The sequence below is a fragment of the Ambystoma mexicanum genome, chromosome 6q (assembly GCF_040938575.1).
Source record: "Ambystoma mexicanum isolate Mex_15411 chromosome 6q, UKY_AmexF1_1, whole genome shotgun sequence".
NCBI classification, from domain to species: Eukaryota; Metazoa; Chordata; class Amphibia; order Caudata; family Ambystomatidae; genus Ambystoma; species Ambystoma mexicanum.
Genome location: NC_090937.1, coordinates 1,371,151,746 through 1,371,177,576, shown reverse-complemented (window position 1 = coordinate 1,371,177,576; position 25,831 = coordinate 1,371,151,746). Strand labels below are relative to the sequence as shown.

General features: G+C 45.6%; 1 protein-coding gene and 1 long non-coding RNA gene across 2 annotated transcripts in view; both read left to right on the top strand.

Moving 5' to 3' along the window:
- GRPEL1 (GrpE like 1, mitochondrial) overlaps nt 1–24,483 on the top strand; it is a 118,092-nt gene extending 93,609 nt beyond the window's left edge. The window contains exon 4 of the mRNA XM_069632005.1: nt 23,657–24,483. Coding sequence (XP_069488106.1) covers nt 23,657–24,003 — 347 coding nt within the window. The 3' untranslated portion in view covers nt 24,004–24,483. The remainder of the gene's footprint in view (nt 1–23,656) is intronic.
- On the top strand, nt 12,235–12,782 carry LOC138516699 (uncharacterized). The gene is made up of 2 exons (XR_011282303.1): nt 12,235–12,345; nt 12,429–12,782. It is a non-coding gene; the product is annotated as an uncharacterized lncRNA (long non-coding RNA).
- Nucleotides 24,484–25,831: the final 1,348 nt, after the last annotated feature.

Genomic DNA, 25,831 nt, shown 5'->3' with positions numbered 1-25,831 from the left:
AGCCAAACGGCCAGTGGAGACTCTGCGCTGACCTTGGGGAGCTCAACAAACGTGTCCATACTTCCCGATGGCCTTTGCCCTATATTGACCAAGGGCTGGCCCAGATTCAGGGGTCACAGGTATTCACAGCAATAGACCTGACCAATGGAGACTGGACAGTGCCTGTCAGTAGGGAGGACCAATACAAACTGGCTTTTACCTTTTGGGGGCCATCAGTACACATGGACCCGGACTCCCTTCGGATACCTCAACTCCGACAATGAATTCAACATTTTCCTACATAAGGCCATGCCCGACCTGGGTGCGAGGGGTAACCTGGCTTATGTAGATGATGTCCTCATCAAAAGTTCATCTGTGGAAGAATACATAGCAGAGATCCGTTACGGTCTGGCGCAGTTGAGGGCCGCCGGAGCAAAACTTTCCTTTCAGAAAGCACAGTGGTGTAGAACCCGTGTTAATTTCTTGGGGCATGAGATTACTCCTCAGGGTCTCTGTCCCCAGGAAAAGAAAGTGGAAGCACTTCTGAAACTGCCTCCTTGGACTGACTAATTACAGCATAAAGTTCATTCAGGGCTACGCAGAGATCACCAGAACCCCGATTCATCTCTTGAAGGGGGGGCGGGGGGGGTCAAGTGGGAATGGGGTCCAGAACAATCCGAGGCAGTAAGACAACTCAAGAGAAGCCTCACACAAGCGCCTTGCCTAGCTTACCCTGTCAGAAACAAGGAGTTCTTCTTGGAGACAGGGTTCTCTAATACATGCTTGACGGCAGTATTATACCAAAAGCATGACCAGGTCAATAAAGTAATCTCCTATGCGAGCAAAACTTTATCCTCTGTGGAGGGAAAATTCAACGATTGTGAGAAGGCACTCCTGGCAACGGTGTGGGCATTGAATAATTACCGCCCGTTTATCCAGGTGGAACACATCATAGTGGAGACTCCACACCAGCCTCTGCAATATCTCCAAAGTGACAGAATCCGGGCTGGAAATGTGAGTAATTCCCGAATTACTTCCTGGATTCTGTCAATGCAAGGCTTTCCTGTGGAGGTCAGATATGGCCAAAACAAGAAGAGTCCCCTCGCGCAAGGTCTGGCTGACTTGCATGATTGTGCCAGAGAAAACTGTTTCGAGGACAAAAGTCTAAAAATCAAGGACAACATGGAGGCATACCTTAATTCCCCACACAAAGTCTTTGAAGAAAAGTGTGAGGGAATGCCCACTGTATATGTGGATGGATGCTCATACCATGTTGACAACAATGGGGAGAAAGAACTGGTGGCCGGCGTAGGGAATGCATGGGTGAAGGAGTTTCCAGAACCCCCCGCTGGGTACAAAATTGGTTCCCGAAGTAGTCGGGTAGTAGAGTTGATGGCTGTGCATCAAGCCATCCTCACTGCTGTCCAACATCAACTCCACGAACTGGTCATAAGCACAGATTCGGATTATGTACGGAATGGGTTCGTGGAGCACCTGGTCAATTGGAAAACCAGATGCATGTTATGTGGTAATAACAAACACTTGAAACATGGGGAAGTTAATCCAAAACATTGATGATCTGGTCACCTCGAATGGGATGACCATCTACTGGAAAAAGATCAAGGGTCATTCCAAAGTAGAGGGACCAGACAAAACTGGAAATGACTTAGCTGATCAGCTGGCCAAAACCGGTGCCATCCAAGGGGATCTAATAGAAATAGAGTCCCTGTTGGGGGAAATCCAGGTCACTGCTATCACTCAATCCCAGACAAATGCTCACAATGATCTTTCAACTGCACAATGGAGTAAGGAGACCCCTGATGCTGATTTGATTACAGCTCAGAAGGGGGAGCCAATAATTGGTAAGTTTTAACACAATGGAGTAAGGAGACCCCTGATGCTGATTTGATTACAGCTCAGAAGGGGGATCCAATAATTGGTAAGTTTTAACACAATGGAGTAAGGAGACCCCTGATGCTGATTTGATTACAGCTCAGAAGGGGATCCAATAATTGGTAAGTTTTAACACATTGAGGACCCTGAGAATTTCTCCTGACGGATACCAATTACATTGGGAAAGAGGACCTTAGAGTGTTGATGAAATGTCCAAAAAGGTTTCGAATCCAAGACGGTTTGTTGGTAAGGAAATCGCAAGCTGGCCATGATCAGTGGGTGGTCCCTACCTCATTCCGAAGCCTGATGTTAAGTCACGCCCATGATGCGGCCACCGCCGGTCATAGGGGGTTTCACACAACACTGGAAATCTTGAGAGGTTGCATACTGGCCACACATGGGGCAGGACCTCGACCAATACTTGAAGGGGTGTCTTGTGTGTGCACAATTTCAGCCAACATCCCTCACACACTAGGCGCCTCTCCAAAAGAGAGGGAATGACACTGCCATGGTCAGATTTACAAATCGACTTTGTAGGCCCTGTGATTTCCTCGTCTAGAGGAAACAAGTACATGTTGACCGTCACATGCTTGTTTACCAAGTGGGTGGAATCTCTCCCGGCCCCAAATTGCAAGGCAGAAACAGCAGCTGCCCTGATGATTAACCACATCTTTTCCCGTTTTGGTCTACCTCAAAGATTGAGTCAGACAGAGGTAGCCATTTCACCAGCGAGGTAATGACAAAGACGTGGGAGATGAGGAAGCTACACATTGCTTAAAGGCCAGCTTCTTCTGGAGCAGTAGAACGCTACAACCGAACCATTGTGAGCATCTTAAAAAGGTTTGTGGCAGATTCTGGGCCAAGTTGGGATATCCGATTACCTCTGGTCCTAATGGCCATCAGATCTACCCCTTCATCTGCAAGTAAAATGTCACCATTTGAGTTGATGACCGGACGCAAGATGGTGCTTCCCCAGCATTTGCTCTACAGGACCCAAGAGCAGACACTGAAAAATGCCGCCACAACTCATGAGTATGTGGAGAATTTAAGGAAACACCTCCAACGTTCTTTTGCCTATGCTCAGCGGAATCTAGAAAGATCAGCTGACAGCATGAAAACCCACTACGACCTGAAGACCACCAGGAAGGAATATACTGTGGGAGACCAGGTCTGTCTATACAATTTCCAAAGAAACCAAGCCAAACAGCAAAAATGTTTGCTTACATGGAAGGGACCCTTTGAAATTATAGACAAGGTCTCCCCAGTAGCGTATAAGATCTGCATCCCCAAAGGTAGTCTGGCGGAAGGTGAAGACAAGTGGGTACATATAAATCAGCTAAAGTGTTGCCATCCTAGGCGCACACTGCAACAACTGGAGGAATCCTCTGGAATCCCAAAGGGGACCGCTCCAGATTAATCCAGTTCCAACCTAAAATATCCCACAGATAGTCTCTGAAATATCATGATTCTGGTAAGAAAATATTTCCTGTTATATCTTGTTTTTTAAAACAAGACTGAAAAATGTAACCGGATGTATAAAATGTATGTGTTCGCCACACCATTAATTGTGGTGGAGAAATGTCTACGAATAGGTATTGCCGCTTTTGCTTTATCATCCTAGGAGAGATGAAACCATGGAGACTGACCAAGGAGAACGACCCGGAGACCGGGAGCAAAGATCCGAGGGGCCCGGGGTACCGCCCAATATTCCCATCACGACAGGAGAGGAGAACCGATCGATCCAACCGGATGGAGGAAAAGATGCTGGACTGTGCCATCTACGGAATTGGAAGATGATGATGTGGACATCCCAGGCCGTGGATCAAAACATCCTTTGCACCCGACTCCACCTCGACTTGAAATCAAAGTGCAGTAGGGCGGGGGGGAGCTTGTTGGGTGTCTTGGCCCACGTTCAAGTTATTATGCTGCAACACTTGGTGCTGTGGGCTTAGGAAATCCAAGAGGGCGGAAAAGCCCACATTTGCACCAGAATCCTGGAGAACCGCGCAGTTTTGCGCACAACAAAGTGGTCCCCTGACCTGCCACCCACCAATGCAAGCATGATGGGCCAGGGGTGCCATGAGTGGAATGTGTGCCAAAGGAAAAACCGCAGTGCCTGTTAGCTTAAAAGCGCTTTAAAATCACCTTTGTTTCTCCCTGAATGCAAGCTAAAAATGCCTATTTTAAACATCACAAGATATTCAAAAATCTCAATGAACACCAGCATACATTTGGCAGAATGTATTCTTGTGTGCATACAAAATCTGGAAAGATGAAGAGCCCAAAATAATGTTTATAAAACTGGCTGAGCTGTGTATGTCAGCAGCTTAAATTAAATGGACAGAAGGCCACTAAAATCGAAATGTTTAAAATAAATGAGTGACCTACTTTTGAGTGTAACATAGGTTACAACTGTTAAATGCCATAGTTTTGAACTTTGAATCAGCATTCTAGCTGCATGTGCAAAAATTGTGAGTTTGATTTGAATGAAATAAAACTGGGAACAAAAGTGACATTTAGCTGAAGCCTGGCTTAATGAAACTGGATTCTGCCTGACAACTACCCCCGACAGGAGAGGGAATTCAGCAGCTGTGTTCCCAGGCATGGCTGCATCCTGCTGCCCCTGCCAAAAGGAGGTGACACCTCTCTGATTGAATTAGGGGAGTGGCACCTGGGGACTACAGGAAACTAAACAAAGCACTGTCCCTGGCTCAGGCAAAATGTTATATTGGCGGGGTCGTAAAATGGCTTCCTCTTGGGAGAAACTGGGAGGGGCAGTGCCTGTGAGAGCAAGCTGAGCTTGGGGGAAGTGGATAAACCATAAATTCCACCATGTGCTTTGGAAAAACACACCCCTTTGGGGCCAGAGCATGATTTGAAAAAGATTGATAATTCATAGTGCAGACTTGTAAAAATTATATAAATAACATCATCATTCTTGTGATTTTTCGGTGCACATTTTAAGAGGTGTTAGGCCCCTGTGGTATGTTCTTGGGGATAGTAGCGGGAAAAAAAGGTTGTTACTCCAAATGTGTATGCATGTTAAAAATCTGACACTTTATCATCTGAAACCCATATCCCTGGTGCACATTTGTATAAAATCTGGAAAGGATTAGAGGTCGTTATCTGGATGAAAAGGGGAAAACTGGACCTATAATATTAGAAAAATGGTACATAGATAAATGTGTATTTGGGTCAGAAATAGATTTGTGTGCAATTTGTCTGGGGGAGGTTCCCCTGACCATAAAACCTACAACATCACTCTGACACTCCATTTCCTTCCCCCAATCAAGGGAGAGAGGAAAACTTGGCCAAAGATAAGTGAGAGGGGCAGGCTTAGCTAGGCCCAGGCGCACACCCATTTTCAAAACACATAAAAGGAACATTGAAACCCAGGTAGAGACATTCACTTTCCACTTTCTTGCGGGACGCTTTGCCGGGAGACTCCAGACTTCAAATCTAGAACTCCAGGGATCCAGAACTTTACTTGAGAACTTGTAGCAGAGAGGCTAACCCACAAGCTGAGTTCTCTTCAGCAGGCCTCAAAAATCATTTGCAAACTATTCAACCGCCGGGCTGTGCGGTTTGCTGCTTGCTAAGAATCCACTTGATCTTGACCCGCAGAACCAGAGACTGCTGTATGCGGAACCGCTAGCAGATCCGATAACAGAACAGGAGACCCAGAGACCAGATTGCTGTGAAGAACCGCTAGCAGAAGTCCAGCCAATCCTGACCCGATCGGTGACGAAGTCGCATTCCTGTCCAAAATCTAGTGCGAGTACCCAGCTAGCACTGCGCCAAAACCAATCTCTTAGTTTAAAATAATCTAATCTAAACTATTTTAGCCTGTTAGAACTGCCTCCTAGAATCGTGTCATTCTGTCATCTTTAAAACTGAAAACTGTCATCTGTCATTCTGAGCTTTAAAATTTCAAATCCGAAAAACTACCTTTACTACATCGGCTGTATCGCCGGAACCGTTTGTGCTAGGAACGAGATTGAATTTACATCTTAAAGCTAAGATTCTAGGCATTCCAACAAACCTAGAACAGACTTCCTACTCCTTATAGTGCCTCCGTAATGGCGCTCGAGGCACACGACTAAATTGCTGCGATTTGACATTTTGCTTAATTTCAGCCACGTGTAAAAAGATTTGTCCTTGCTTTCCTTTGTTGAAATTCGTTTGCAACCTGACAATCATTCATAGAGCATTGCTAAAGTGATCCTGAACTAATACACTTCTAAGCCATCAAAAAGAGTGTACCACTGTAACATTATCCATTGTTGATCACTATCATCCTCACGTGTGCTATCAAATATTAATTTACTATAAAAGTGTGATAGATATATATTGTTCAATTTTCAAATAAACCTTTTAATTTGCAAAACAAACATTACTTCTTGGGTCAGGGGGATTCTAAGAGAGGGGTGTTATATAAGGGTTGTCATCCAGAGTAAACGAACTGGACATAAAAATATATCTAAGGGTTTCCCTCAGCATCCCAGACTAGGCATTGACTTAGCTGTAGTGTTGAATTGAATCCGCTTACAATAGTCTTATACTTTCTGAAGGGGCCTTGGACTACTCAATGATATGAATACTCAGCAACTATTTTAGAATGCACTAAAGCAATTCTGGGAAAGCAAACCTCAATAGTAATCAACCTATTGGTACATAACCGTCTGCTGCCTAATAGCTAGTTATACCCAGTCTACTTTTTAGAAGTGTATAATACAGTTTCTAAAGTATCAACTTTGACTATTTTTAGAAATGCTCTACAGCAGTTCAGGGAAAGCATAACCCAATTATACACTTTAAGACAGACACAAATGTATTTCAAGGTAAGTAAGGAACCTATTCTATTTTTAAGATAAGTCAGAACTCCTTTTTACAGGGGCTACAAACAGCTCAAAGATGAGTATAACTCCAAGACTGTTTTAGAAATGTCCTAAAGGATATCGGGGAAAGCAAACCCCACCCTCCAATAATACCCTTTAAGAGTGTCAAACTGTTATTCAAAGTAGATAAACCCTATTGGTAAACTTTTATATTCATTCACGTTAGAAATGGTAAAACAGTACTAACTATTTACTTTTCAGAAGGGGGGGGGGCACCATTCTAAGTAAGATGACATACTTTTTAGAGGGGCAATATGCAACTCGAAGGTAAGTATAAACGTAATGACACTTTATACGTCTTCTATTATAGAGCTAGTTACCACACTGACTTCTTTAGGAAGCAAGTACTTGACAACTGTAAACAAGTGTAAAAGACAGAATCCTTATCAAGTCCTTCCCTAGTCTATAGCGTTAGTTTTCTCAGAGGTGGAAGAGGGACCACAATGGTCTGGGAGCGAGCTGTAGGCAGGTCAGGATAGGTTTCAATTGCAGGAAAGTCATAGTTCCAGAGGATATCATCTTCAACAAGTAAGTATTGGCTTTAGAGTTAGATAAGTGTTCAGGGACTTCACAGAAGGCTCCCTATATGCGTTCCAACTTTAGGCCTGGGCAAATTCACAACCACACAAATCAACCGCTCAGCCTCACAGGATTCACACAAGACTTGAGGTAAGTACTACCTATGCCAACACAGTACCTTAGAAGAGCTTCTGGATGCAGCAGCTCAGGACCTGGTTCCTGGAGTTTTGGTCTGGAGACGAAAAACTGGGCGCAAGGGCACACTACGATGGTGATAGTGCATGGTATAAGTCACCTTTAACATTAACACTGGATGGGAACTTGCAGCATCAGTCGCCAGAGGAGGCTTCCAGCAAAGGGTTCTTCACAGCTTCTTGTGGCTCTGTGGATTTGGTGGTTTTTTTTTAATTATATTTGTATTCATTATTTTTTTACAGGAGCCAAATGAAGAGCAAATATTGCTGGTTGGATTCTCTTCACTCTCTCTGTCCTGCACTCTGGTGAGGGGACTTTCCTTTTGAATTGGTTCCAGTGGTCGACATCAGCACCTTGCAGGATCTGGGTATTTATCAGGAACTACAGCACAACTTCTACAAACTGTCCCTGCAGCTTACCTTTTGGTAGCCAGTACCTTCCGATAAGTTGAAAGACAAAGGGCTGCAGAGTTTTGAACTCTTCCCTTGCTGCCTGCCTTCCTCGGACACTATGGAGCCTCGCTGGGTAATACAAGAGATTCCCGCCGAAGGCAAAACTTCACTAGGGTCTTTCCCACCCAGGACGTCGGAAGAAGACCCAAGTAACAAGCAAACAAATGGTGCTAAAAGGAGCCTACCTGTCTAGCAGAATGGTGGCTCTTCCACTGCTGATTTGGCAGCCAGTGAGTAATGACTAAGTCATATTTCACTGCCACCAGCCATTTAAGTAAACGTGCATTTGTAACAGTTACCCAAGTAAGCAAGGGGATAAATTGTATCTCCCCAAAACTCGACATAAGGTGGGATGTGCTAGCTCACTATATAAAATGAATGTTGCTGTGTGCTGACATAGTACTTTATGGTCAGTCCAAAATTATAGGCAACTATAACGCCAATCATCAACTATCGAGAGACCTAAAAAGGTCACCCATAAAAAGAGTAAAAGTCTGTGAGAGGGGAACAAGATTCCCCTTCACCTCAGGGCAAGGGAAAATAATTACCAAGTACAAGCAAACGGTTCTGTGATTGACACAGGAAGATTTTCTTTTTTTTTATAAATGTGAATCATCTTCCTGACCTAACACTAGGTTCCTGATGGTCAAAGTGCTCATGTATGGTATCTGATCACTGTAGTTTCTCTGTGTACTCCAAATGAGAAACCAGAGGATTTCTTTCAACTGACTCTTACCAAGGCTATGGATTTTATGAGGGCAATGGCAGTAGTTGGGCTACAGCGAACCCGGCCTCCTATAAGTTGTGCGCTTTTTAACACCCCAAAGAAACCTATACTTATTTTTCTCCCACTTGCATAGGAGCTTTTCCTGTATCGATCTCTTGCTAATGTTAGCAGCGTTTATCCCATGCCTGTCGGAATCAAACTGGTGCTAGAATTCGATCTGATCACTCCCCGGTGATTGTCCATTTGAAGGCAGATGAGCTGAATCGCAGGCCAAAACCTCTCGGCTGAGTTCAACACACATTTATGCAGCACAATAGTAAATAAGGAAATCTGAGGTGGTTATATATTTCAGAGAAATCCCTTATGTTCTTTCCAAATGGTATTCCAATAAGGCGGTATTGCAGGGAAATTGATCAGCTGGGCATTGCCTAGGTTAAATTAAAGGAGAAATTATGCAAGCATGCCCACAAACTCAAGGTTCTCGCAATCCTTTTGTGGGAGTTGCATATAGCGAGAGCTGAACTTGAAGCCTGCTTGACAAAGAAAAGACTGAATACAGCCTGCTTCAAATCAAGCAATATTATTTTTCTCATGGTAACAAAGCAAGCAAACCTTTGGCATACAAACTAAAACTACACTCCTGAAATGTTAAAGCATGCAAAGGTGAGTTGCATCATAAGGAAAATAGCAAGGCTAACGTTTTGGATCCGTATTTTGGCCTTCTGATGAAAGGAGAAACAGAAACCTAGAGCACAGAGGGACTGGTGGGTATGCCTTGCCTTATGGTGGAAGAAAGCCGATCTTTAGATTCTCTAATTATGAGCATGGACATGTAAGATGCCATTACTTCCATTCCCAGCAGTAAAGTTCCTGCCCCAACTGGTTGATTTCCCCCCCCCCCCCCCTCAAGTTCTACAAAGGGTTGAAACCACAACTGGATGGATTCATTAGTTATGCTGTTTAATTCCGGATTTGTCAGGAATCTGCCCAAATACCTACCTTGATGACCAAATGGTTACTGCTGCTGACACCGTGGATAGTTGGTTCTTGCAGAGCCAATAGACAAGTCTTTCTGTTTATGAATGCAAAAATATATGTGAAGGTCTAAGCAACACAATTAATGCAAGTATTGTCCTTCTTAGGGGCTGATCAGTCGTACTTTAATTGGTACAAAATAAGGCAAACCATCAACCTCATTTAATCGGGCAGAAGGACTGGGGAAAATTGTACACTTTTTTTTAGCCTTAGATGCCCACAAAGCATTGACAGTGTTGATTGGATGCACATAGAAGGGGGTGCTTGATCCTGGCGGCTTCGGGCTGAGATTCTCTAAATTGGTCTTGCCATTGCATAGTCCCAAGAATAAAGTTCAATGGCACACTTATAGACACAATTCCAATTACAAGCGGTATCTGCCAGGTTTTCTCCCTCTCCCCTCATTTTTCCCCCTGGCCATAGAATCTCTAGCTCGGAAAATCAGAGATAATGGGAACCATCTGTGGTTCACAGTGGATCAAAACTCCCATAAAATCGCTTTGTATGCTGTCAATGGCCTTCTATACCTGGAAGAAACAAAAACAGCTGCATCTCTTCCAGCATTGATTAGAGAGCTACAGATATTTAAGGGAGTTTCATGATTCTCCATAAACTACACAAAATAAAGAGGCCTAAACATCTTGATTCAAAAGATCAATTGGTAAACTAAAAGAATTATCCTGGGTGTTTGCCTCACATCTAAAATCTCAGAATTATTTCTGTCAACTCCTGCTACTCTTCAAGGAGTTACAAAACACACCCTGGACGTTGCTCCCCAGGTGCCCAATGCCGCACTCCTAACTGGATAGTATCCCAGGTCAGTTAGCTCAACTAGTGCGAGAAAGAAGACTCAACTGAGTCAATTATCCACGATAGTTCGAGTCGATAAAGTTGCAATTTTCGTACCATGTCAAGGTGCTCCACAATTTAACAAAATCTTATAATCAAACTCAACCACTCTTTCAACAACTTCCAACCTTCGCCTACAGAAATAGTAAGGCCCTGAGAAGTAGCCTTATCAGAGCCGAAACATCAAAAGATCAAACTACGGCTAAAACATTCAAGGGGACACAACCCTGCTATAATTGCTAACATTGTAGTAACATTGTACCTGGCAACACGGTCTCACATCCACATACTGGAAAGCCTATCTCATTAAAACACTCTTGTACTTGTGATTCCACTAATGTAGTATATGCCCTAAAATGCCCTTGTGGATTCTACTATGTAGGCATCACAATGAGAAAGGCCAAACTCGGATGGACAGAGTATATGTCCAATATAAGGACAGAGTCTCAAATCCCCTGTATCTGTGCACTTTATGGAATCCAGGCACTCGATAGCCAAATTGAAATGCTTAATTTTAGAACACGTGAAGGATAGACCTAGGGGGGGTGACATCCATAAGGAACTGCTTCAGAGAGAAATCATATGGATCGATTTGTTAGACTGTCTCACTCCCTGTGGTATGAATTGTGAATTTGATCTGATGTGCTTTCTATGATGATGCAGGTGTGGAAACAGAATTTGGCAAACAAAGGTGACACTGTACAGTTCGAACAAATATGCTGGACTTGTCCACCAAAGTCGATTATCCACAATCTGGAGTATGTTAATACACAAATATGCATTTGTGTATACTTGTCATTCATGAATGTTTGTTCCTACAGAGTGTGAACGGCTTAGGGACCGTCAGCATTATAGCTGTTTAGACAGGTTCTAAACAGCGATATGTTCGAGTACCCATGACTCGCGCCAATTGGTCAGTCACCACACATGTACACACCCTACAGTGTATTTTAACGTTTTGACCCACTTAGGGATGGGAGCTGACTTGATTGCTTGCCCCTCACCCTGGGTCTCACTTACCTTGCAGGAGGTGGGGTGCCCCACAATCTATCTTGTACTGTGATGCCCCCCAAGAATTTTTAAACACGACAGCCCATATCTACAATTCACTGTTCTCTTACCTCCCCCTTTTCCATTTACTTTGATCCTCTCGATCCGGCATGGTCTCTTCAGGATCGTTATCATTACATTGACAGGCGCAACTCACCTGTGTGTGGAATATGCAGTATTGTTGCGGCCTCGCTCGCAACACTGCGTTCCGTACGTCCCGACCGGCTATATGCCCACACCAACCTGGCGCCCGCTGCACTTACGCGCATGCGTGGCGTCCCTAACGACCACTTTATCAGTGATCATTTGCGAGTGACCCGTCTTGGTGACGGGATGCTTGTGGATTCATTCTCCATGCAGTAAACAAGTGCATTTTACCCAGCCAGTTACGATCTCTGTCACAGACACGATACCGTGTCCTAATTACAATAGCTACGATCATTTCTTTTTACACTAGAGATACGTTTTAAACTATGGAATTGCGTTTGCTTTTTCTCCATTATGTTAGAATTTCAGGGACCTTTTGTCCCTCTACCCCATATTTGTGAGCAATTCACCAGTACACCATTCGGAGCACAATATTTTGTTTACAACAGGTCCTCTACCTCCCATGACAGGGGCTTTTCATTCTCTTGCAGATTCCTGTTAGGGACCTGCATCCTGCCACCACTTACCTACGGTCTGGCGGTTAGGAGACTCACTCCAGACCCGATGATACCTCATGAGCCCTGCTTTCTGGACCCATTAGGTTAGTATATCTTCCAGTTAATTTTTTTAGCCTGGAATATTATATACAACACCAATTAATGAGTTTATTTATATATTTTTTAGGAAATCTACCCACCCACCCACTTTGAATATATCTTGAAACGCGAGCACATCTAGTCCTGAAGATGGATTAATGTAATCCGAAATGCGTTGACACCCAACACCACCTAGGAGTGCTTATTCTATGTTGAAAACTTGAAAAGATTGATGTGGGAAGTTCTAAAAGTTATCATCAATGATGTAATTGTGATACAACCTGTAACACCCATTGGATTGACCTTATTTTGGTTGACGCAATCTTTTACAGCTCAAACTGTACCATTGTTGTTTTTTGAATCACTGTCCGCACTGTGGAAATTAACAGTGCAGCGCACATAGCCTTTTGAATAAACATTTGAAGCTTTCTGTTGAACCTGCCTTGAGTTAGTCTGGTTGTTTTCCTTTCTCTACTCTAGCAGACAGACAGAAATATTGAAAGAAGTGGATACTTGAATGATTATAAGATTTTGTTAAAATTGTGGAGCACCTTGACATGGTTATCGCCTCAACTATTGTGGATAATTGACTCAGTTGAGTCTTCTTTTTCGCACTAGTTGAGCTAACTGACCTGGGATACTATCCCGTTAGGAGTGCGGCATTGGGCAGCAACGTCCAGGGTGTGTGTGTTGTGCCTTTGTATTTTGGATCTCGAGTGGCCTCGATTTTTCCCAGATGCACCTGAAATACTATTTTACTTTATTAAACATATTAATGTACCACTCTATACATTTACACGGTTGTTCCATTGAACATATATTTGTAACATATAGCAGTGCCTCCCTTCCCCCCCGACCCCCCCATATTTTCACTCTTCAAGGAGTTGCCACAAGATATGCAAAGATGGACAAACCAAGATGTTTCATGGTATGGTAAGGTTCCCCTTCCGAAATCTCCCAATAGAAACCCCAAGGAATCGCCTATGCACACTGCAACACGCTATTCAGATGTGTCTGATCATGTAGGCCCCCCTAGAGTTGCAAAGAAAATGCTCCGCTGCATGCCACGATATCTGGCGATGTGTCGGACGCCCAGACTGCTCATGTATTAGAATGGATGAACCATGATAAGCTGTCTTTAAGTGACTTTAAAGTGCTCCGGAACCCTACAAGTTGCACCATCCGCGGCAACTTTTGCACCTTCTCCCAAGCGAAGCAGAGACGGCCAACGCCCCTATCCGGTGAGCGAAGGTCACCGTGCGGATTCAAAATGGCGGCTCCCGTGCCCTGATCCCTTGAAAGGCCGGAGCGCACTACCATCACCGGCGAAGCTGCCCGCCGGTGGGAGGAGAGGATCTTGAGCTGCCGACTTGCGCTGGTCCCGGAGGAGGGGATCGAACAGCTACACTCATCGATCGAGAGGACCGATCCGGACGTCCTGACCGGACCGCGCCCTGCCTGCGGCGTGCGACCGGGCTTCGGTGTGCCCTGAACAGTCGAGAGGGCCCCCGGCGTGAGCGGTGGCCGACCGGTACCGCAGAGGTAAGCGGGGGCGGCGGAGGACCACCCCGGACACCTACATCGGAGGCAGGGTGAGGGGGGCCTATTCTACCCCCTGCGCCTGACTTTGCCGCTGGTGGCAACGCAAGAACTTGGGCTGGTCTCCTCGAGGCGTTGTGACCCCTGCTGTCTTCCTCCCCTCCCCCCCCGCCTGCTGATCCTTCACCGGGGGGAGGTGTGGGCGAAAACACCCGACCCCTGCCTGCAGATTGACGCTCCGGCAGACCGCGAGGCCCACTCCTAGGGCCCCCATCACTTCACAGCCGACGGCGGAGGGGGCCGACCGTGCCTCCCTGATCCGAGATACTTTTGTTTCCCGAAACCGGCCTGCTACCCCGCTGCTTCTTAACATCTCCCTGTCGGCCCTGCGACGGGAACGAAACCTAGCGGCCTCTCGATTGCGCCCTTGGCACTTTCGGTGCGGGAAGGCCCTGTGTTGACGACATGTCCGGCAGGAACAACAGGCCCAAGCAGCAGCGCCAGACCACGATGGACACCTTCGCAGCCTGTGAATCCCCGAATCCTGAGGGCGCAAACAAAGCGGCCCTGGACGCTCAATCTAACCCCACGGCGGCCGCGGCTTCAGTGCCTAGCAACACCCAGATACTCGAAGCTATCAAGCTTTTCCAGGCAACAATGGAAAACAAAATAGATGCCGTTGCCACAGACCTGGGCCTGCTGCATCAAGATGTCCGCTCCCTGGCCGGCAGGACTGAGGCGCTTGAAACACAAGTCCGGGAAAACACTGCATCCAAAACTCACCTGCTTCGAGACGTCGACGAGCTTCAGCAAAGGGTCAAAAACGTGGAGGACGGAGCCGAGGAGGCAGAAGGAAGGGCTCGCCGGAACAATATACGCCTTCTCGGTTTGCCCGAGGGTTCCGAAGGCTCCGCCCCACTAACTTCATAGAGACCCTCCTGCTACAAGAGGTGGGAGCTGGCAAACTCTCCCAGGGCTTCACCATCGAGATGACCCACAGATCCATGGCCAAGAAACCATCGCCGGGGACCCCACCCAGGCCGGTGATAGTTCTCAACTACAGGGACCGTGAGGTCATTCTGGCCTTTTCCCGAGCTGACGGCCAAATCCAACGGGACTCTTCTAAAATCGCCATATACCCTGATTACACCTTTCAGGTTCAAATGAACAGAGCGAAGTTCATACACACCAAGGCCAGATTGGAAGCCGCCGGGCTGCGTTATATGCTCCTGTATCCTTCCAGACTTAAAGTACTGCATAACAACAAGGCGCACTTATTCGGCACCCCGGCCCAAGCCAGGACTGGATGGACGGATTGCAGATCCCTGATATTGAGGAAAGGAAACGGAGACCGAGATCACGATCCTCCTGTCATTCAGGGGAACTATATTTTCTTGAACCGTTATACAGCTGAATGGATCCTCCCCGCGGAGACCCGGAGTCCTTGTTCACTCCACCCCCTGATTGTTTTCCCCGTTTTTTGGGGTACATATACCCGCCCGTATGGCACCTGGAGACCGATGCACGGTCCAACGGAGCAGAAACAGGACAGTCATAACAAGGGTAACCTCGCTGGGCCAGTTCTATGTTTGGAGTTTTTTTCACAGTTAAGTAGGGAGGGTGGGAATACGGGAGTTTTTGTACACGTTTTTGTACACGTTTTTGCACAAGTTGGGGACACGCACTGGGACATATCGAGACCACGGGAACAATTCACATGCAACGCAGCACCTCCTAGATCCCGAGCTCCACCCGCTACACAGAATAAACCACACCACGCCTATGGCTGACACAATAAGGGTCGTTACCTGGAATGTCGGGGGCCTGAACAGCTTTGCTAAACGACGGGTCCATACTTACCTGAAAAGATGCAAGGTCGGAATAGCCATGCTGCAGGAAACTCACTTAATACCCAAGAAACTGGAAGCCCTGGCAAAAACTTGGCGGGGTACCCTAATAGGTTCGACTTACTCCTCCTACGCCAGGTGGGGGTCCTGATTTGGATTGCCCCCACTGTTCCTTTCAAACTCACTAGCACTAAAACAAACAACGAGGGTAGGATGGTGGTGGTGTGCGGCTCCATAGAGGGCAAAGAGGTTTGCTTGGTCAGTACTTATGCACCCAACCATGATGTGACTACCTTCTTCCATTCCCTTCATGCGCGACTCAGCCCATATGCGGACAGAATTATGATATGGGGGGGTGACCACAACTGCACCCTTGATCCTCTACTTGACAGATCTGATAACAAACACGACTGACCCTCCCCCCCCACCCCCCCCAGCCAAAATACTTTCCAAACTAATCCAACAGTTGCAACTCAGTGACCTATGGAGGGTCCAGCACCCTGAGCAACGGGAGTACTCCTTCTACTCCCCATCCCATGCTGTACACACCAGGCTGGATTACATCTTTCTCAGCCTAATGCAACAGTCCATATTTGTTGATGCGCGCTAGCTGCCTAGGGTGCTGTCGGATCACTCTCCCCTTCTGGTAACCTGGGAGGTGTTTCCCCCCATACCCACATGGAAGCTGAGGTCTGAGGCCCTACTTGACTCTGCATTCAAGGAACGCATAAAAGATAGCACTGAAGAATATTGGCAAAATAATCTGCATAGCGTTAGACACTTGAGCACAACTTGGGAAGCATATAAGGTGGTCATGAGGGGCGAGATGATTGCAGCAGTTGGGGGGGGGGGGCATAGATCTCTTACATCCTCGCTTGAGCACGCAGAAAGGGACCTGAGTATGCTCGAAGGTAGGGCTGACCCATCTCCTGACCACTTACAAAAAATGGCCGAACTCAGACAAACCTGCCTAACTCATTGGCAATCCCTTGGTAAACTGAGTTATGCCAAGCACACAGAAAGAATCCATACCCTGGGAGACAAGCCCGAGCTTGGCTCTATAAAAGGGAGACCCTCAGGCCACCCATCTGCCACATACTCGCCCCCGACGGCACGGCCGTACATACCCAACAAGAAATCAATTCGGTCTTTACTGACTCCTAAACTAGACCTGCAATTGGCTGAGACCTATGATGAGCCCATCAGCCCCGACGAGGTCATGGTGGTAATCAGATCGCTACCAGCTGGGAAAACCCTGGGTTCGGATGGGCTCCTTTGGGGAATTCTACAAGACCTATGAGGAAACTCTTGCCCCAATATTGGCCCAGGTCTTTAATGAGGCGTGGCAACCTCCCGGACTCCATGAACGAGGCAGTGATTATACCCTTGCTTAAACCGGGGAGGGACGGGACAGATTGGGGTTCTTACAGGCCCCTCTCTATGCTTAATGTTGACTGTAAAATCCTCACCGCCCTGCTGGCGAATAGACTGCGCAGAGTTATCCCTCTGTTGATCCATCAGGACCAAACGGATACGTCCCAGGGCGCTCCATCACTGAGAACCTGCGCAGGCTGCATCATGTTATCTATAGCACTGAGGGAAGGCCACAGAAACTTGCAGTGGCATCACTTGACTCCACCAAAGCTTTTGATTCGGTGAGGTGGGACTGGCTGTATGCCACCATGGCCAGAATGGGGATAGGCCCTGTATTCCTTAAGTGGACCCGGCTGGTTTACTCCAGCCCCACTGCGAGGGTACGTACCAAACAAACCTATTCCGCTAAATGGTCCCTACACAGAGGCACCTGCCAGGGGTGCCCTCTGTCCCCCATGTTATACATCCTTGCCGCTGAACCAGTGGCGGCCTACCTGAGACAGGAATATGGAGAGGGTGGCATTAAGATAGACGGGGTGACCCACCTCATCTCTATGTACGCTGACGGCACCCTATTGCACCTACGGGACCCTGAGCACATCCTTCCCTACATCTTGGATACCCTGGACTGTTTCCACAAGGCCACCGGTATCCAGATCAATAGGAGCAAGTCTTGACTTTATCCCCTAGCAGCACTCTTCACCGATGAATACAGGTCCCTCCCCCCTCTGGATCTCGAATGGCAGGCTACTTCCTTCAAATACTTGGGGATAACTATACACTGCAAACCAGCCACCGAACACATCCGTAATACCGGAAGGTCCAAAGACTCTCTCACGAAATCTATGGAGTTCTGGCGCCGGCTCCCGCTTTAGATGGCCGTGAGGGCGGGACTACTCAAAATGGTCGCCCTTCTGCCCCTATTACATAACTTCACTAACGTCCTCTTCAACATCCCCCATCTTTTTCCAAAGATCTCAACCAACTCTGTAGGGGCTTCCTTTGGCAGGGAGGAAGGCACAGGGTGGCATTAGACACCCTCCAAAGACCGTACGAGAGGGGCGGACTTAAGATCCCCAACTTTGAGCTGTACTTCTGCGCCAGCCAGCTGAGACATGTCACGCAGTGGATGGCGGATGAAAGCATGACGCACTCGCCGCCTCCAGCCGGCCCTCCGCCGGTTGTTACTCAGAAACATACTGTGGGCCGGGGAGGGTGCTACGAGTCACTGCCCTTACCTTGCCAAGCTCGGGATCCGGCTTTGGAAAAGGGCCTGCAAACTGGTCGGGTCGGACGACCCGTTCTCCCCACAGATCCCTATTGCTGCACTCATGGTCAATCACTCTTGGGGGCATGTCGAAACACGTACACAATGGGAGCCCCTCGGGGTGGCCACACTGGGGGACTTGATTCAAGAACAGGAAATACTAACTTTTTTGGAACTCTGTGAAACCACGGGCCTTCCAGCAGGACAGTTCCTGTTGCACAGGGTGGTTGTACAGGCCTTGTGCAGAAGATGGCCGGTCGCAGCTGACCTGACTGAGGAGAACAATATAATTTCGATGCATTCGAACTCCGCTGAGGGGGGGGGGGGGCCATGAAACCTCACAAATCTACGAAGCCCTGTTATGGGGTACAACCAGGGGACACCTCAAATGTAGGAGTAGGTGGGAAACTGAACTGGGCCTCGTCTTCGAAGACAAAGATTGGGGTGACATAACCCACTATCATAAGAAGGTCTCCAGGAACGCCCGCTTACAGCTCATTCAACTGTATATCACCAATAGAGCGTACCTCACACCGGAAGCCATATCGAGATTCACGGGAGCTGGAACCCAGTCCTGCCCCAAATGCAGTGAACCCAGAGCGGGAATGACTCGCATGTTCTGGGGCTGCCCAGTAATCGGGGAGTTCTGGTCACAAGTGAAGGACAGAGTGGCTGGCGCAGACATCGTAGTTGAGGTGGACGAGCCTACGGCCTGCATCCTTGGCAAGTAGAGGCGAAACAGGAAGAACAAACCCCTATCCAAGCTCACTGACCTTCTATACATTACAGCCAAAAGACTTATTGCAATGGGGTGGAAAAGCCCCAGATGTCCAGTGCAAGAGCGCAGTACAGGGGTAATATGGGACCCGGTTGCCACCCGAATGTTTGCATTGAGAAAAACAGCTTTAATCTCAGATTCCTTATCTGCGTTCCACAGAACCTGTGCTTCATTATTTGAATAGGGAAGTGGGCCTTCCCAAACGTATTCTCCTTAAACATTCCTCCGTAAGTTAGCCGTTGTAGTTAATGGGAATCACAGGCATTGTAGCAATGTGTAGGACACAGAATTTACGTGTTCTCTGGGATCTTGGGGGGGGTATATTGCGTAGCTAGATTTGATAACCTTTGTTTTTTTCTTAATGTGATCTAATGCAAAATCAAGATGTCAAAAATGTATAGAGCCACAATAATAAAAAGTGAAAAAATATGTAACCTTCTTTCCCCCCCCCCCTTCTTCAAATAGTGTACATTCTGCAAATCAAAAAAATAGAGCTGCTATTGCCTATTTGTTTAAAATGAGGGCTAAATATTTCCTGCTTAATGATGCATAAACTGGGTAAATAAGGTGCAACAAGTCTCCCTGTGTCGCACCATCGCATAGGTTGCTCGTCAGGGATTCCAAAAGGAAGATCAGTCCACAGTCCAAACATATCTAATCTAACCCTACCACTACAAAAATAACTAAAGCACAGGAGTGACTCCCATCTCCTGTGAGCTGGTGTCTCACCAAGTTTACTTAGATAAGGTATTTGTAGGCAGTTCTTTGTAACCACTTTTATCAAGCCGTATAGTTGATATACTGGGCTCTTGAACTGTGTTGGGTAAGACCTTCATATCAATGATAAATCTTCCTGACCTATTCAACCCCAGAACATTTTGCTTTGACTAGGTAACTATTTTACCTTGTCCCAGAGTGCTGGACCTGGCAAGTGATGAGAATCTGACTGGCGATATTCAGTTTTCTCCTGACTCCTGAAAAGGGCACCAAATCCAGCCACAAAGATACTCTTGCCTGGATCCTTCCTCATTGATCCTTGCTGCATAAGCCCTTCCAGTGTCCTGTCTTCAGGACAAGGAATTCAATGACCGGGTTTTTGGCTGCAGATCCTGAAGTATTCTTGCTGCCACTCTTCTTCCATGCTAAAGGTACTGTGTTGGTTGGGTTTGTTTAAGCCTTTGTGATTTCTTTGGGGTTTTTCTGTGATTGGGAGTCCTCTCATCCAGTTCACCCCGGCCCACTGCTGGAATCCTCCTAGGGTGTCTTCTCTGAAGTCTCCAGACCCTAACTAACTTTAAAGTGAACTGCTTACTTCAGTCTTCCACGGGAACTTCGACTTATGCCTGCTACAGAAACATATCTCACCATGCCTACAGCTGGCTCCTAGACCACTAGGGTCCCTCTTCTGCCCCTGGGGGGGACTCGTGCAATAGAATAGGGAAGGACTAGATAAGTAAAGGATTCTATCTTGAAATTTATAACAAGTGTTAAAAGTACTTACTTGTGAAATAGTTGGTTGGTAACTGTAACTCTGAGAGTGAACAGTTACAAAAGTTCTTGCCCTGTATGTGTGTTGTGCTATTCTGAAAAGTTTGTGTGTGTATATATATATATTGACTTGGAAATACTTAACTGGTAGTAATAAATTCCAGTTAGAAGTTGCTTTGCATATTTGCACCAGTCAGATTGTTTACAGCGCAGTTTTGTACCGGCGCTATGCACTTTATTCATTGATGCTTTTCACAGTCCTTGGACTTTCCCATATAAGCGAGGCCAGCAATTTTGCGAAGTGTATATAAACAGAGGCCATGCTTATGGAAATTACCTGTGTCAGCAGCAACAGTGGGCAGCTTAGTACAGCGTTCCTTTTGCACACAGAATTTGAAATAATCAGTGATATATTAAAATGCTGGTACTCATGGCATGCATAGGTTGCTAATGTACGCTAAATACATAGTGGCAACTCACCATGGGAGACTCTTGGCATTAAGCAAACTCGCTATTCGAATTTTCCACACTGTTTGCTTTTCATTTTAACAGTTCGCATTTTCACAATGTGACCTGAACATTTTATTAGCTTTTAGCAATTACACTGTTCATTGCATGTGCAAAGATGTCTGCCATTGTGTATTATAAGAAGCACTCTGCTTTAGACGGAGACGTTCTATCTGTAGTCCAGGAGATAGGCTAATGAGTTTTTTTAAAGTCACCTTTACTGTGTCTGCACTTCTAACGTGATCAAGTGGTGTGTGTACCGTGTAACGCGTCGTTTCTTCTTTTGCCTTATTAAAGAATAAAAGGATTTTTCAGTCCGGGCTCACCTTGGTGGTGTTGCCACTTTGCAGAGAGTCATTCGGGCTTTCTCTGCTGTTCTTGGGAGTGCATCCCGTCTACTGTTTCCTGGTTGTTATCACGGATCAGGTTATTGTTTTTTGTGTGTGTATATGTAATATATATATATATATATATATATATATATATATTATAATGAATTTGTTGTGCATCTTTTCCAAAAGTAATGCTGTTGGTTTCCATTTACGATTCCTGTTAGAATATAAATGTGAGTGACCCAATCGGGTCTTGCTTCCCCTGACTTGCTATTAGCCTGTCTAGAATAAGCCTGCCTTAGGTGATACTTACCGGTTATGTTGCTGGTAGCGCCTTTAAAAAGTACATAGGTTTTACTTACCTTGAGGTAGCTGGGTGCCATCCTGAAATAAGTATTGCTTACCTCAGTCTTTGTTCCACTGATCTGAAAAGCGGCTAATAGTATTTAGAACATTAGGTCTTGCCTGTCTAGAATAGCTGTGTGCCATTCTTGAAAAGAGTTATTTAGTTGTAGCTTGCCTTGGTCTGCCTGGTGCAATCCTAATCAGTGTGAAGAGTTCTTGCTTATCTTAGACTGTGTGTCTCTGAGCTGGAAAGCAACTGTAATTGTATATCACACCAAAAGGTTTTACACACCTAGTAGAACTGTGTTATCCTAAGAAAAGGTATATAATGTTCCTTGAATCTGTGTTCCACTATTCAGAAAAGTGTCCTGGTAGCAGGGTTGGTTGATTATTTGCTGAGTGTCGCGGCATAACTGACATGGTCTACTACCCTTGTATTATGGAAAGTAACTTGCTTTTATGCCAACTGAATAGGTGTGGCCTGTACTAAATGTGTATGTTAAGGCCTGACTTCCCTAGAATTATTGTTGGGTATTCTGAAGGTGGTTTTATGATTTGGTCTGTGTGCCTTCAAGCGTTGTGGTGTGTTTTTATAATGTGTTCATGACTTTATAACCACTACTTACCCCAAGACTTAACTTGGTCTACTTGTAGTTATAATAAACCTTTTATGTATGTTTTAGTACTTCTGGTTGTAAGTGTTTCTACTGAATCCTTAGTGCACTACAGGTTCAGTGTACTTTGCTACAGCCCTCTTTCCCTCCTAAAATGAGCCTGGCTGCTTGCTCGGTCTACCGGTCTACTCTACCATGTACTCAAGTGGTGGAGTCTTGGTTGAATGGTTTTGAGAGTGAGAGAGAGTGAGAGAGAGTGAGAGAGAGTGAGAGAGAGTGAGAGAGAGTGAGAGACACACCCCCCTCTTACAGATGTGATAGCTGTCCATTGAGTTGCAACGTTCTTTACTAATTTTCTGTAATAATCCAGTGTGGGGGGGGGAGATTTATAAAACGATGGAGGCCTTTGCGCCATTCTTTTTCCTTCTTTCAACTGTATTAAGTGCAGCATCTCCTGCTTTGTGATGTTTGACATAAGAAGATAGGCATCTATGGAGATTGAGGAGAAGCTGTGGTTTTACTCTGATCTTTAGGGTCCATTCATCATCGTCTGTTTGAGCTAATGCCTGAACCTCCCCTGCCTTTGTGATGTTTTCTCTTGCTAGAGCAGCTGCAAAAAAAAAATGCTTGCTTAATTGTATACATCGAGACACGGTGTGTAGTTGAAAAGAAGAAATTATTGTAATTGCTAATGAAAATTCTATAAAATAATGTTATTGGTCCAAAGGCGTTCTAGTCCTTGCCATTGCAAAAGATTTGCAGTGCCTAATCCATACATATGTGCACGGCCAGAGTGAGTGGTCAATGGATGGAAAGTAACATCTGAAACCTGAGAAAGTGAATTCGGCGATTAGAGCTGGGTTAAAATTGACATTTCACGTGACATGTCACTTTTCATGTGCAAGGCTTAACATTCATGCAAGGAACAAGAATTCTTAAATATTGAGGTTCGTTGTGATTAGCTAGGATACTACTGAAATGTACTTAACCGTTCACTGGTAAGACTTAAGGTATAGACATTGTTCAAGTAAGATGTGCCACAGATAAAATGGCCTGCAATGCACATTCACACCTAAATGGTGACTGCTTCAAGGAGACACACGTAGTTCTATCATATGTGTAAACATAGTGAATGACCAGCTTATCTTCGTAGGTGAGGCAGATACGTTTTTTCAATAACCATGCATGTATTGCAAAAATATATCTATTTTTTTTAACATTGCAGGTATTCAGAGTTTCTGCAAGGACCTTCTCGAAGTGGCGGACGTCTTGGAAAAAGCAACGGAGAGTGTGCCAAAGGATGAGATAAAGGCTGACAATCCTCATCTGAAGAATCTCTATGAAGGACTTCTTATGACAGAAGTACAAATGCAGAAAGTTTTCAAAAAACATGGTATACGCAAGCTGAATCCCGTCGGTGCAAAGTTCGATCCCTACGAGCATGAAGCACTGTTTCATGCTCCGGTTGAAGGCAAAGAGCCGGGAACGGTGGCTCTAGTAACCAAAGTCGGCTATAAGCTACATGACCGTACATTGAGACCTGCTTTGGTGGGGGTGGTTAAAGGAACATAGATTTGTATTTGATTTTTTTTTTAATGAGCTAAAAATTCGGCAGTTAATTGTCCTCAAGAATAGGTGTTTGCTGTATTGCAGCTTGGATTTGAGCTGTTTCACCAACCTGGACTGGTTCAGATGTGTCTGCCATCGGGACTGGCAACTACAGTAGACCTGCAAAAAAGTACATTGGCATATTGAATGCCCTTTGGCTTTTATAAAAGGCTGCCTTCATCTTACATGTGTACATTAAAAGAGAATCCATATATCGTTAAGAAGATTATACTATAGATATGAGTTGCCTGCTCTAAATGACAGTATTAGTGCAAACCTCTTTACGTTGCATGACCTGCCAATGCATTTTACCTACTTATAATACACATTCCTTTCAGTCAATAAAAGGTTGTAGTTCTACTCTGTGGTGCTTAAGTACCATTCTACACTTTTTAATTAATCACTTTATTAAAAACTGCATGATTGGAGCATTTCTTCATTTGATAGGCACATGTTTTATTTCTAAGCTAAATCCATTGTTGTGTGTACTTCACAGCTAATGTTCATGATTAACGATTTCAATGTGTATTAAACTTCCCTACACTTTGTCCATATTCACCACAGCAAACGTCCCTGCTGCCACCACCTTAAGGGTGCAGCTGTGCCTTTTGGAAATCCTGTCTGAGAACATTTCCTTTGTTCGCATTCCAGGCACAAAATGCAACATAAAAGATTGTTCATAGCTGATCTGTCCCTTTTTGACCGCTTGATTGGCACAGGAAATAAGGAATGCGTTCATTGCCAGGTCGTCGTACCTTGCTGTTTTTTTCGTCAGTTTGTGTTGGTTGTGATTGATGGGGGGGGGGGGGGGCGAGAGATGCCAGGAACTGAATCTTATTTACATTCCAAGTCACTTTTCTAGACAGGTGTCTAGATGTCTGAAGAAAATTCAGGTAGAATTAATATATGTTAACAGTTTGTGTGTTCTATAATAGGATATGTAACAATTGAAGGGTTAACACGCCCAATGTGACCATCAAGGCAGTGTTACACTAGATAAAACAGTGGTTAATCATTTAAACTGTATCTATTTAACTTGGTCTTGAGTTTCTTTTGCCTGTTGCCTCCATTATTTGTGTCTCGTTGCACAAAACCATAATTCCACCTACACAGGTTTTAGGGGCCGACGGGGGGAGGGGGAGTGTTGGTGTAATTTACAGTGAAGCCTTTCTCTAAGAAGCTTTATATCCCACATAGGGTCTTCTGGGCCATGTGAAGGGTGCAAGGATCAACCGTGGAGAGCTTGACTCCTCTTAACTTGTTTATTGTGCATGGTTTTGTGCACCACTACAAGCTCTGAACTGTTTTTTTTGTAGTATTAATCATTTCAAAACCTTTGGATGTTGGCCCCTCCTTGCAGACTGGAGTGACAGAGGGCTTGTAATGCTGGTATAGTCTCACTAGACCAGTGGTCTTCAAACTTTTTTGGCCTGTGTTCCCGCCCCCCCACCCCCCAGCAAAGTTTGGGCAGGCCGCCCCCACCCCAAGTGCCATATAGACAGTATGTAGAAATCGCTATGAACATTTGCATGCCGTCACCGCACCCTACTCCCAATACAGACCATGGACACTCCCACCATTATCCCAGTGCTGCTGCCATCCTGCTCCCACCACAGTCCCATAACACAAGCATGCACACATCCATACACATTTAAATAAAAAAAATTTTTTTTTGTTTACATTTCATGCTGGGATGCGGCCACGCCCCACAGTTTGAAGACCTCTGCACTAGACTAACATTCCATTGTTTCTCTTCTGTCGCACCTGGTTTAATCTAGAACATTCTGGCTTG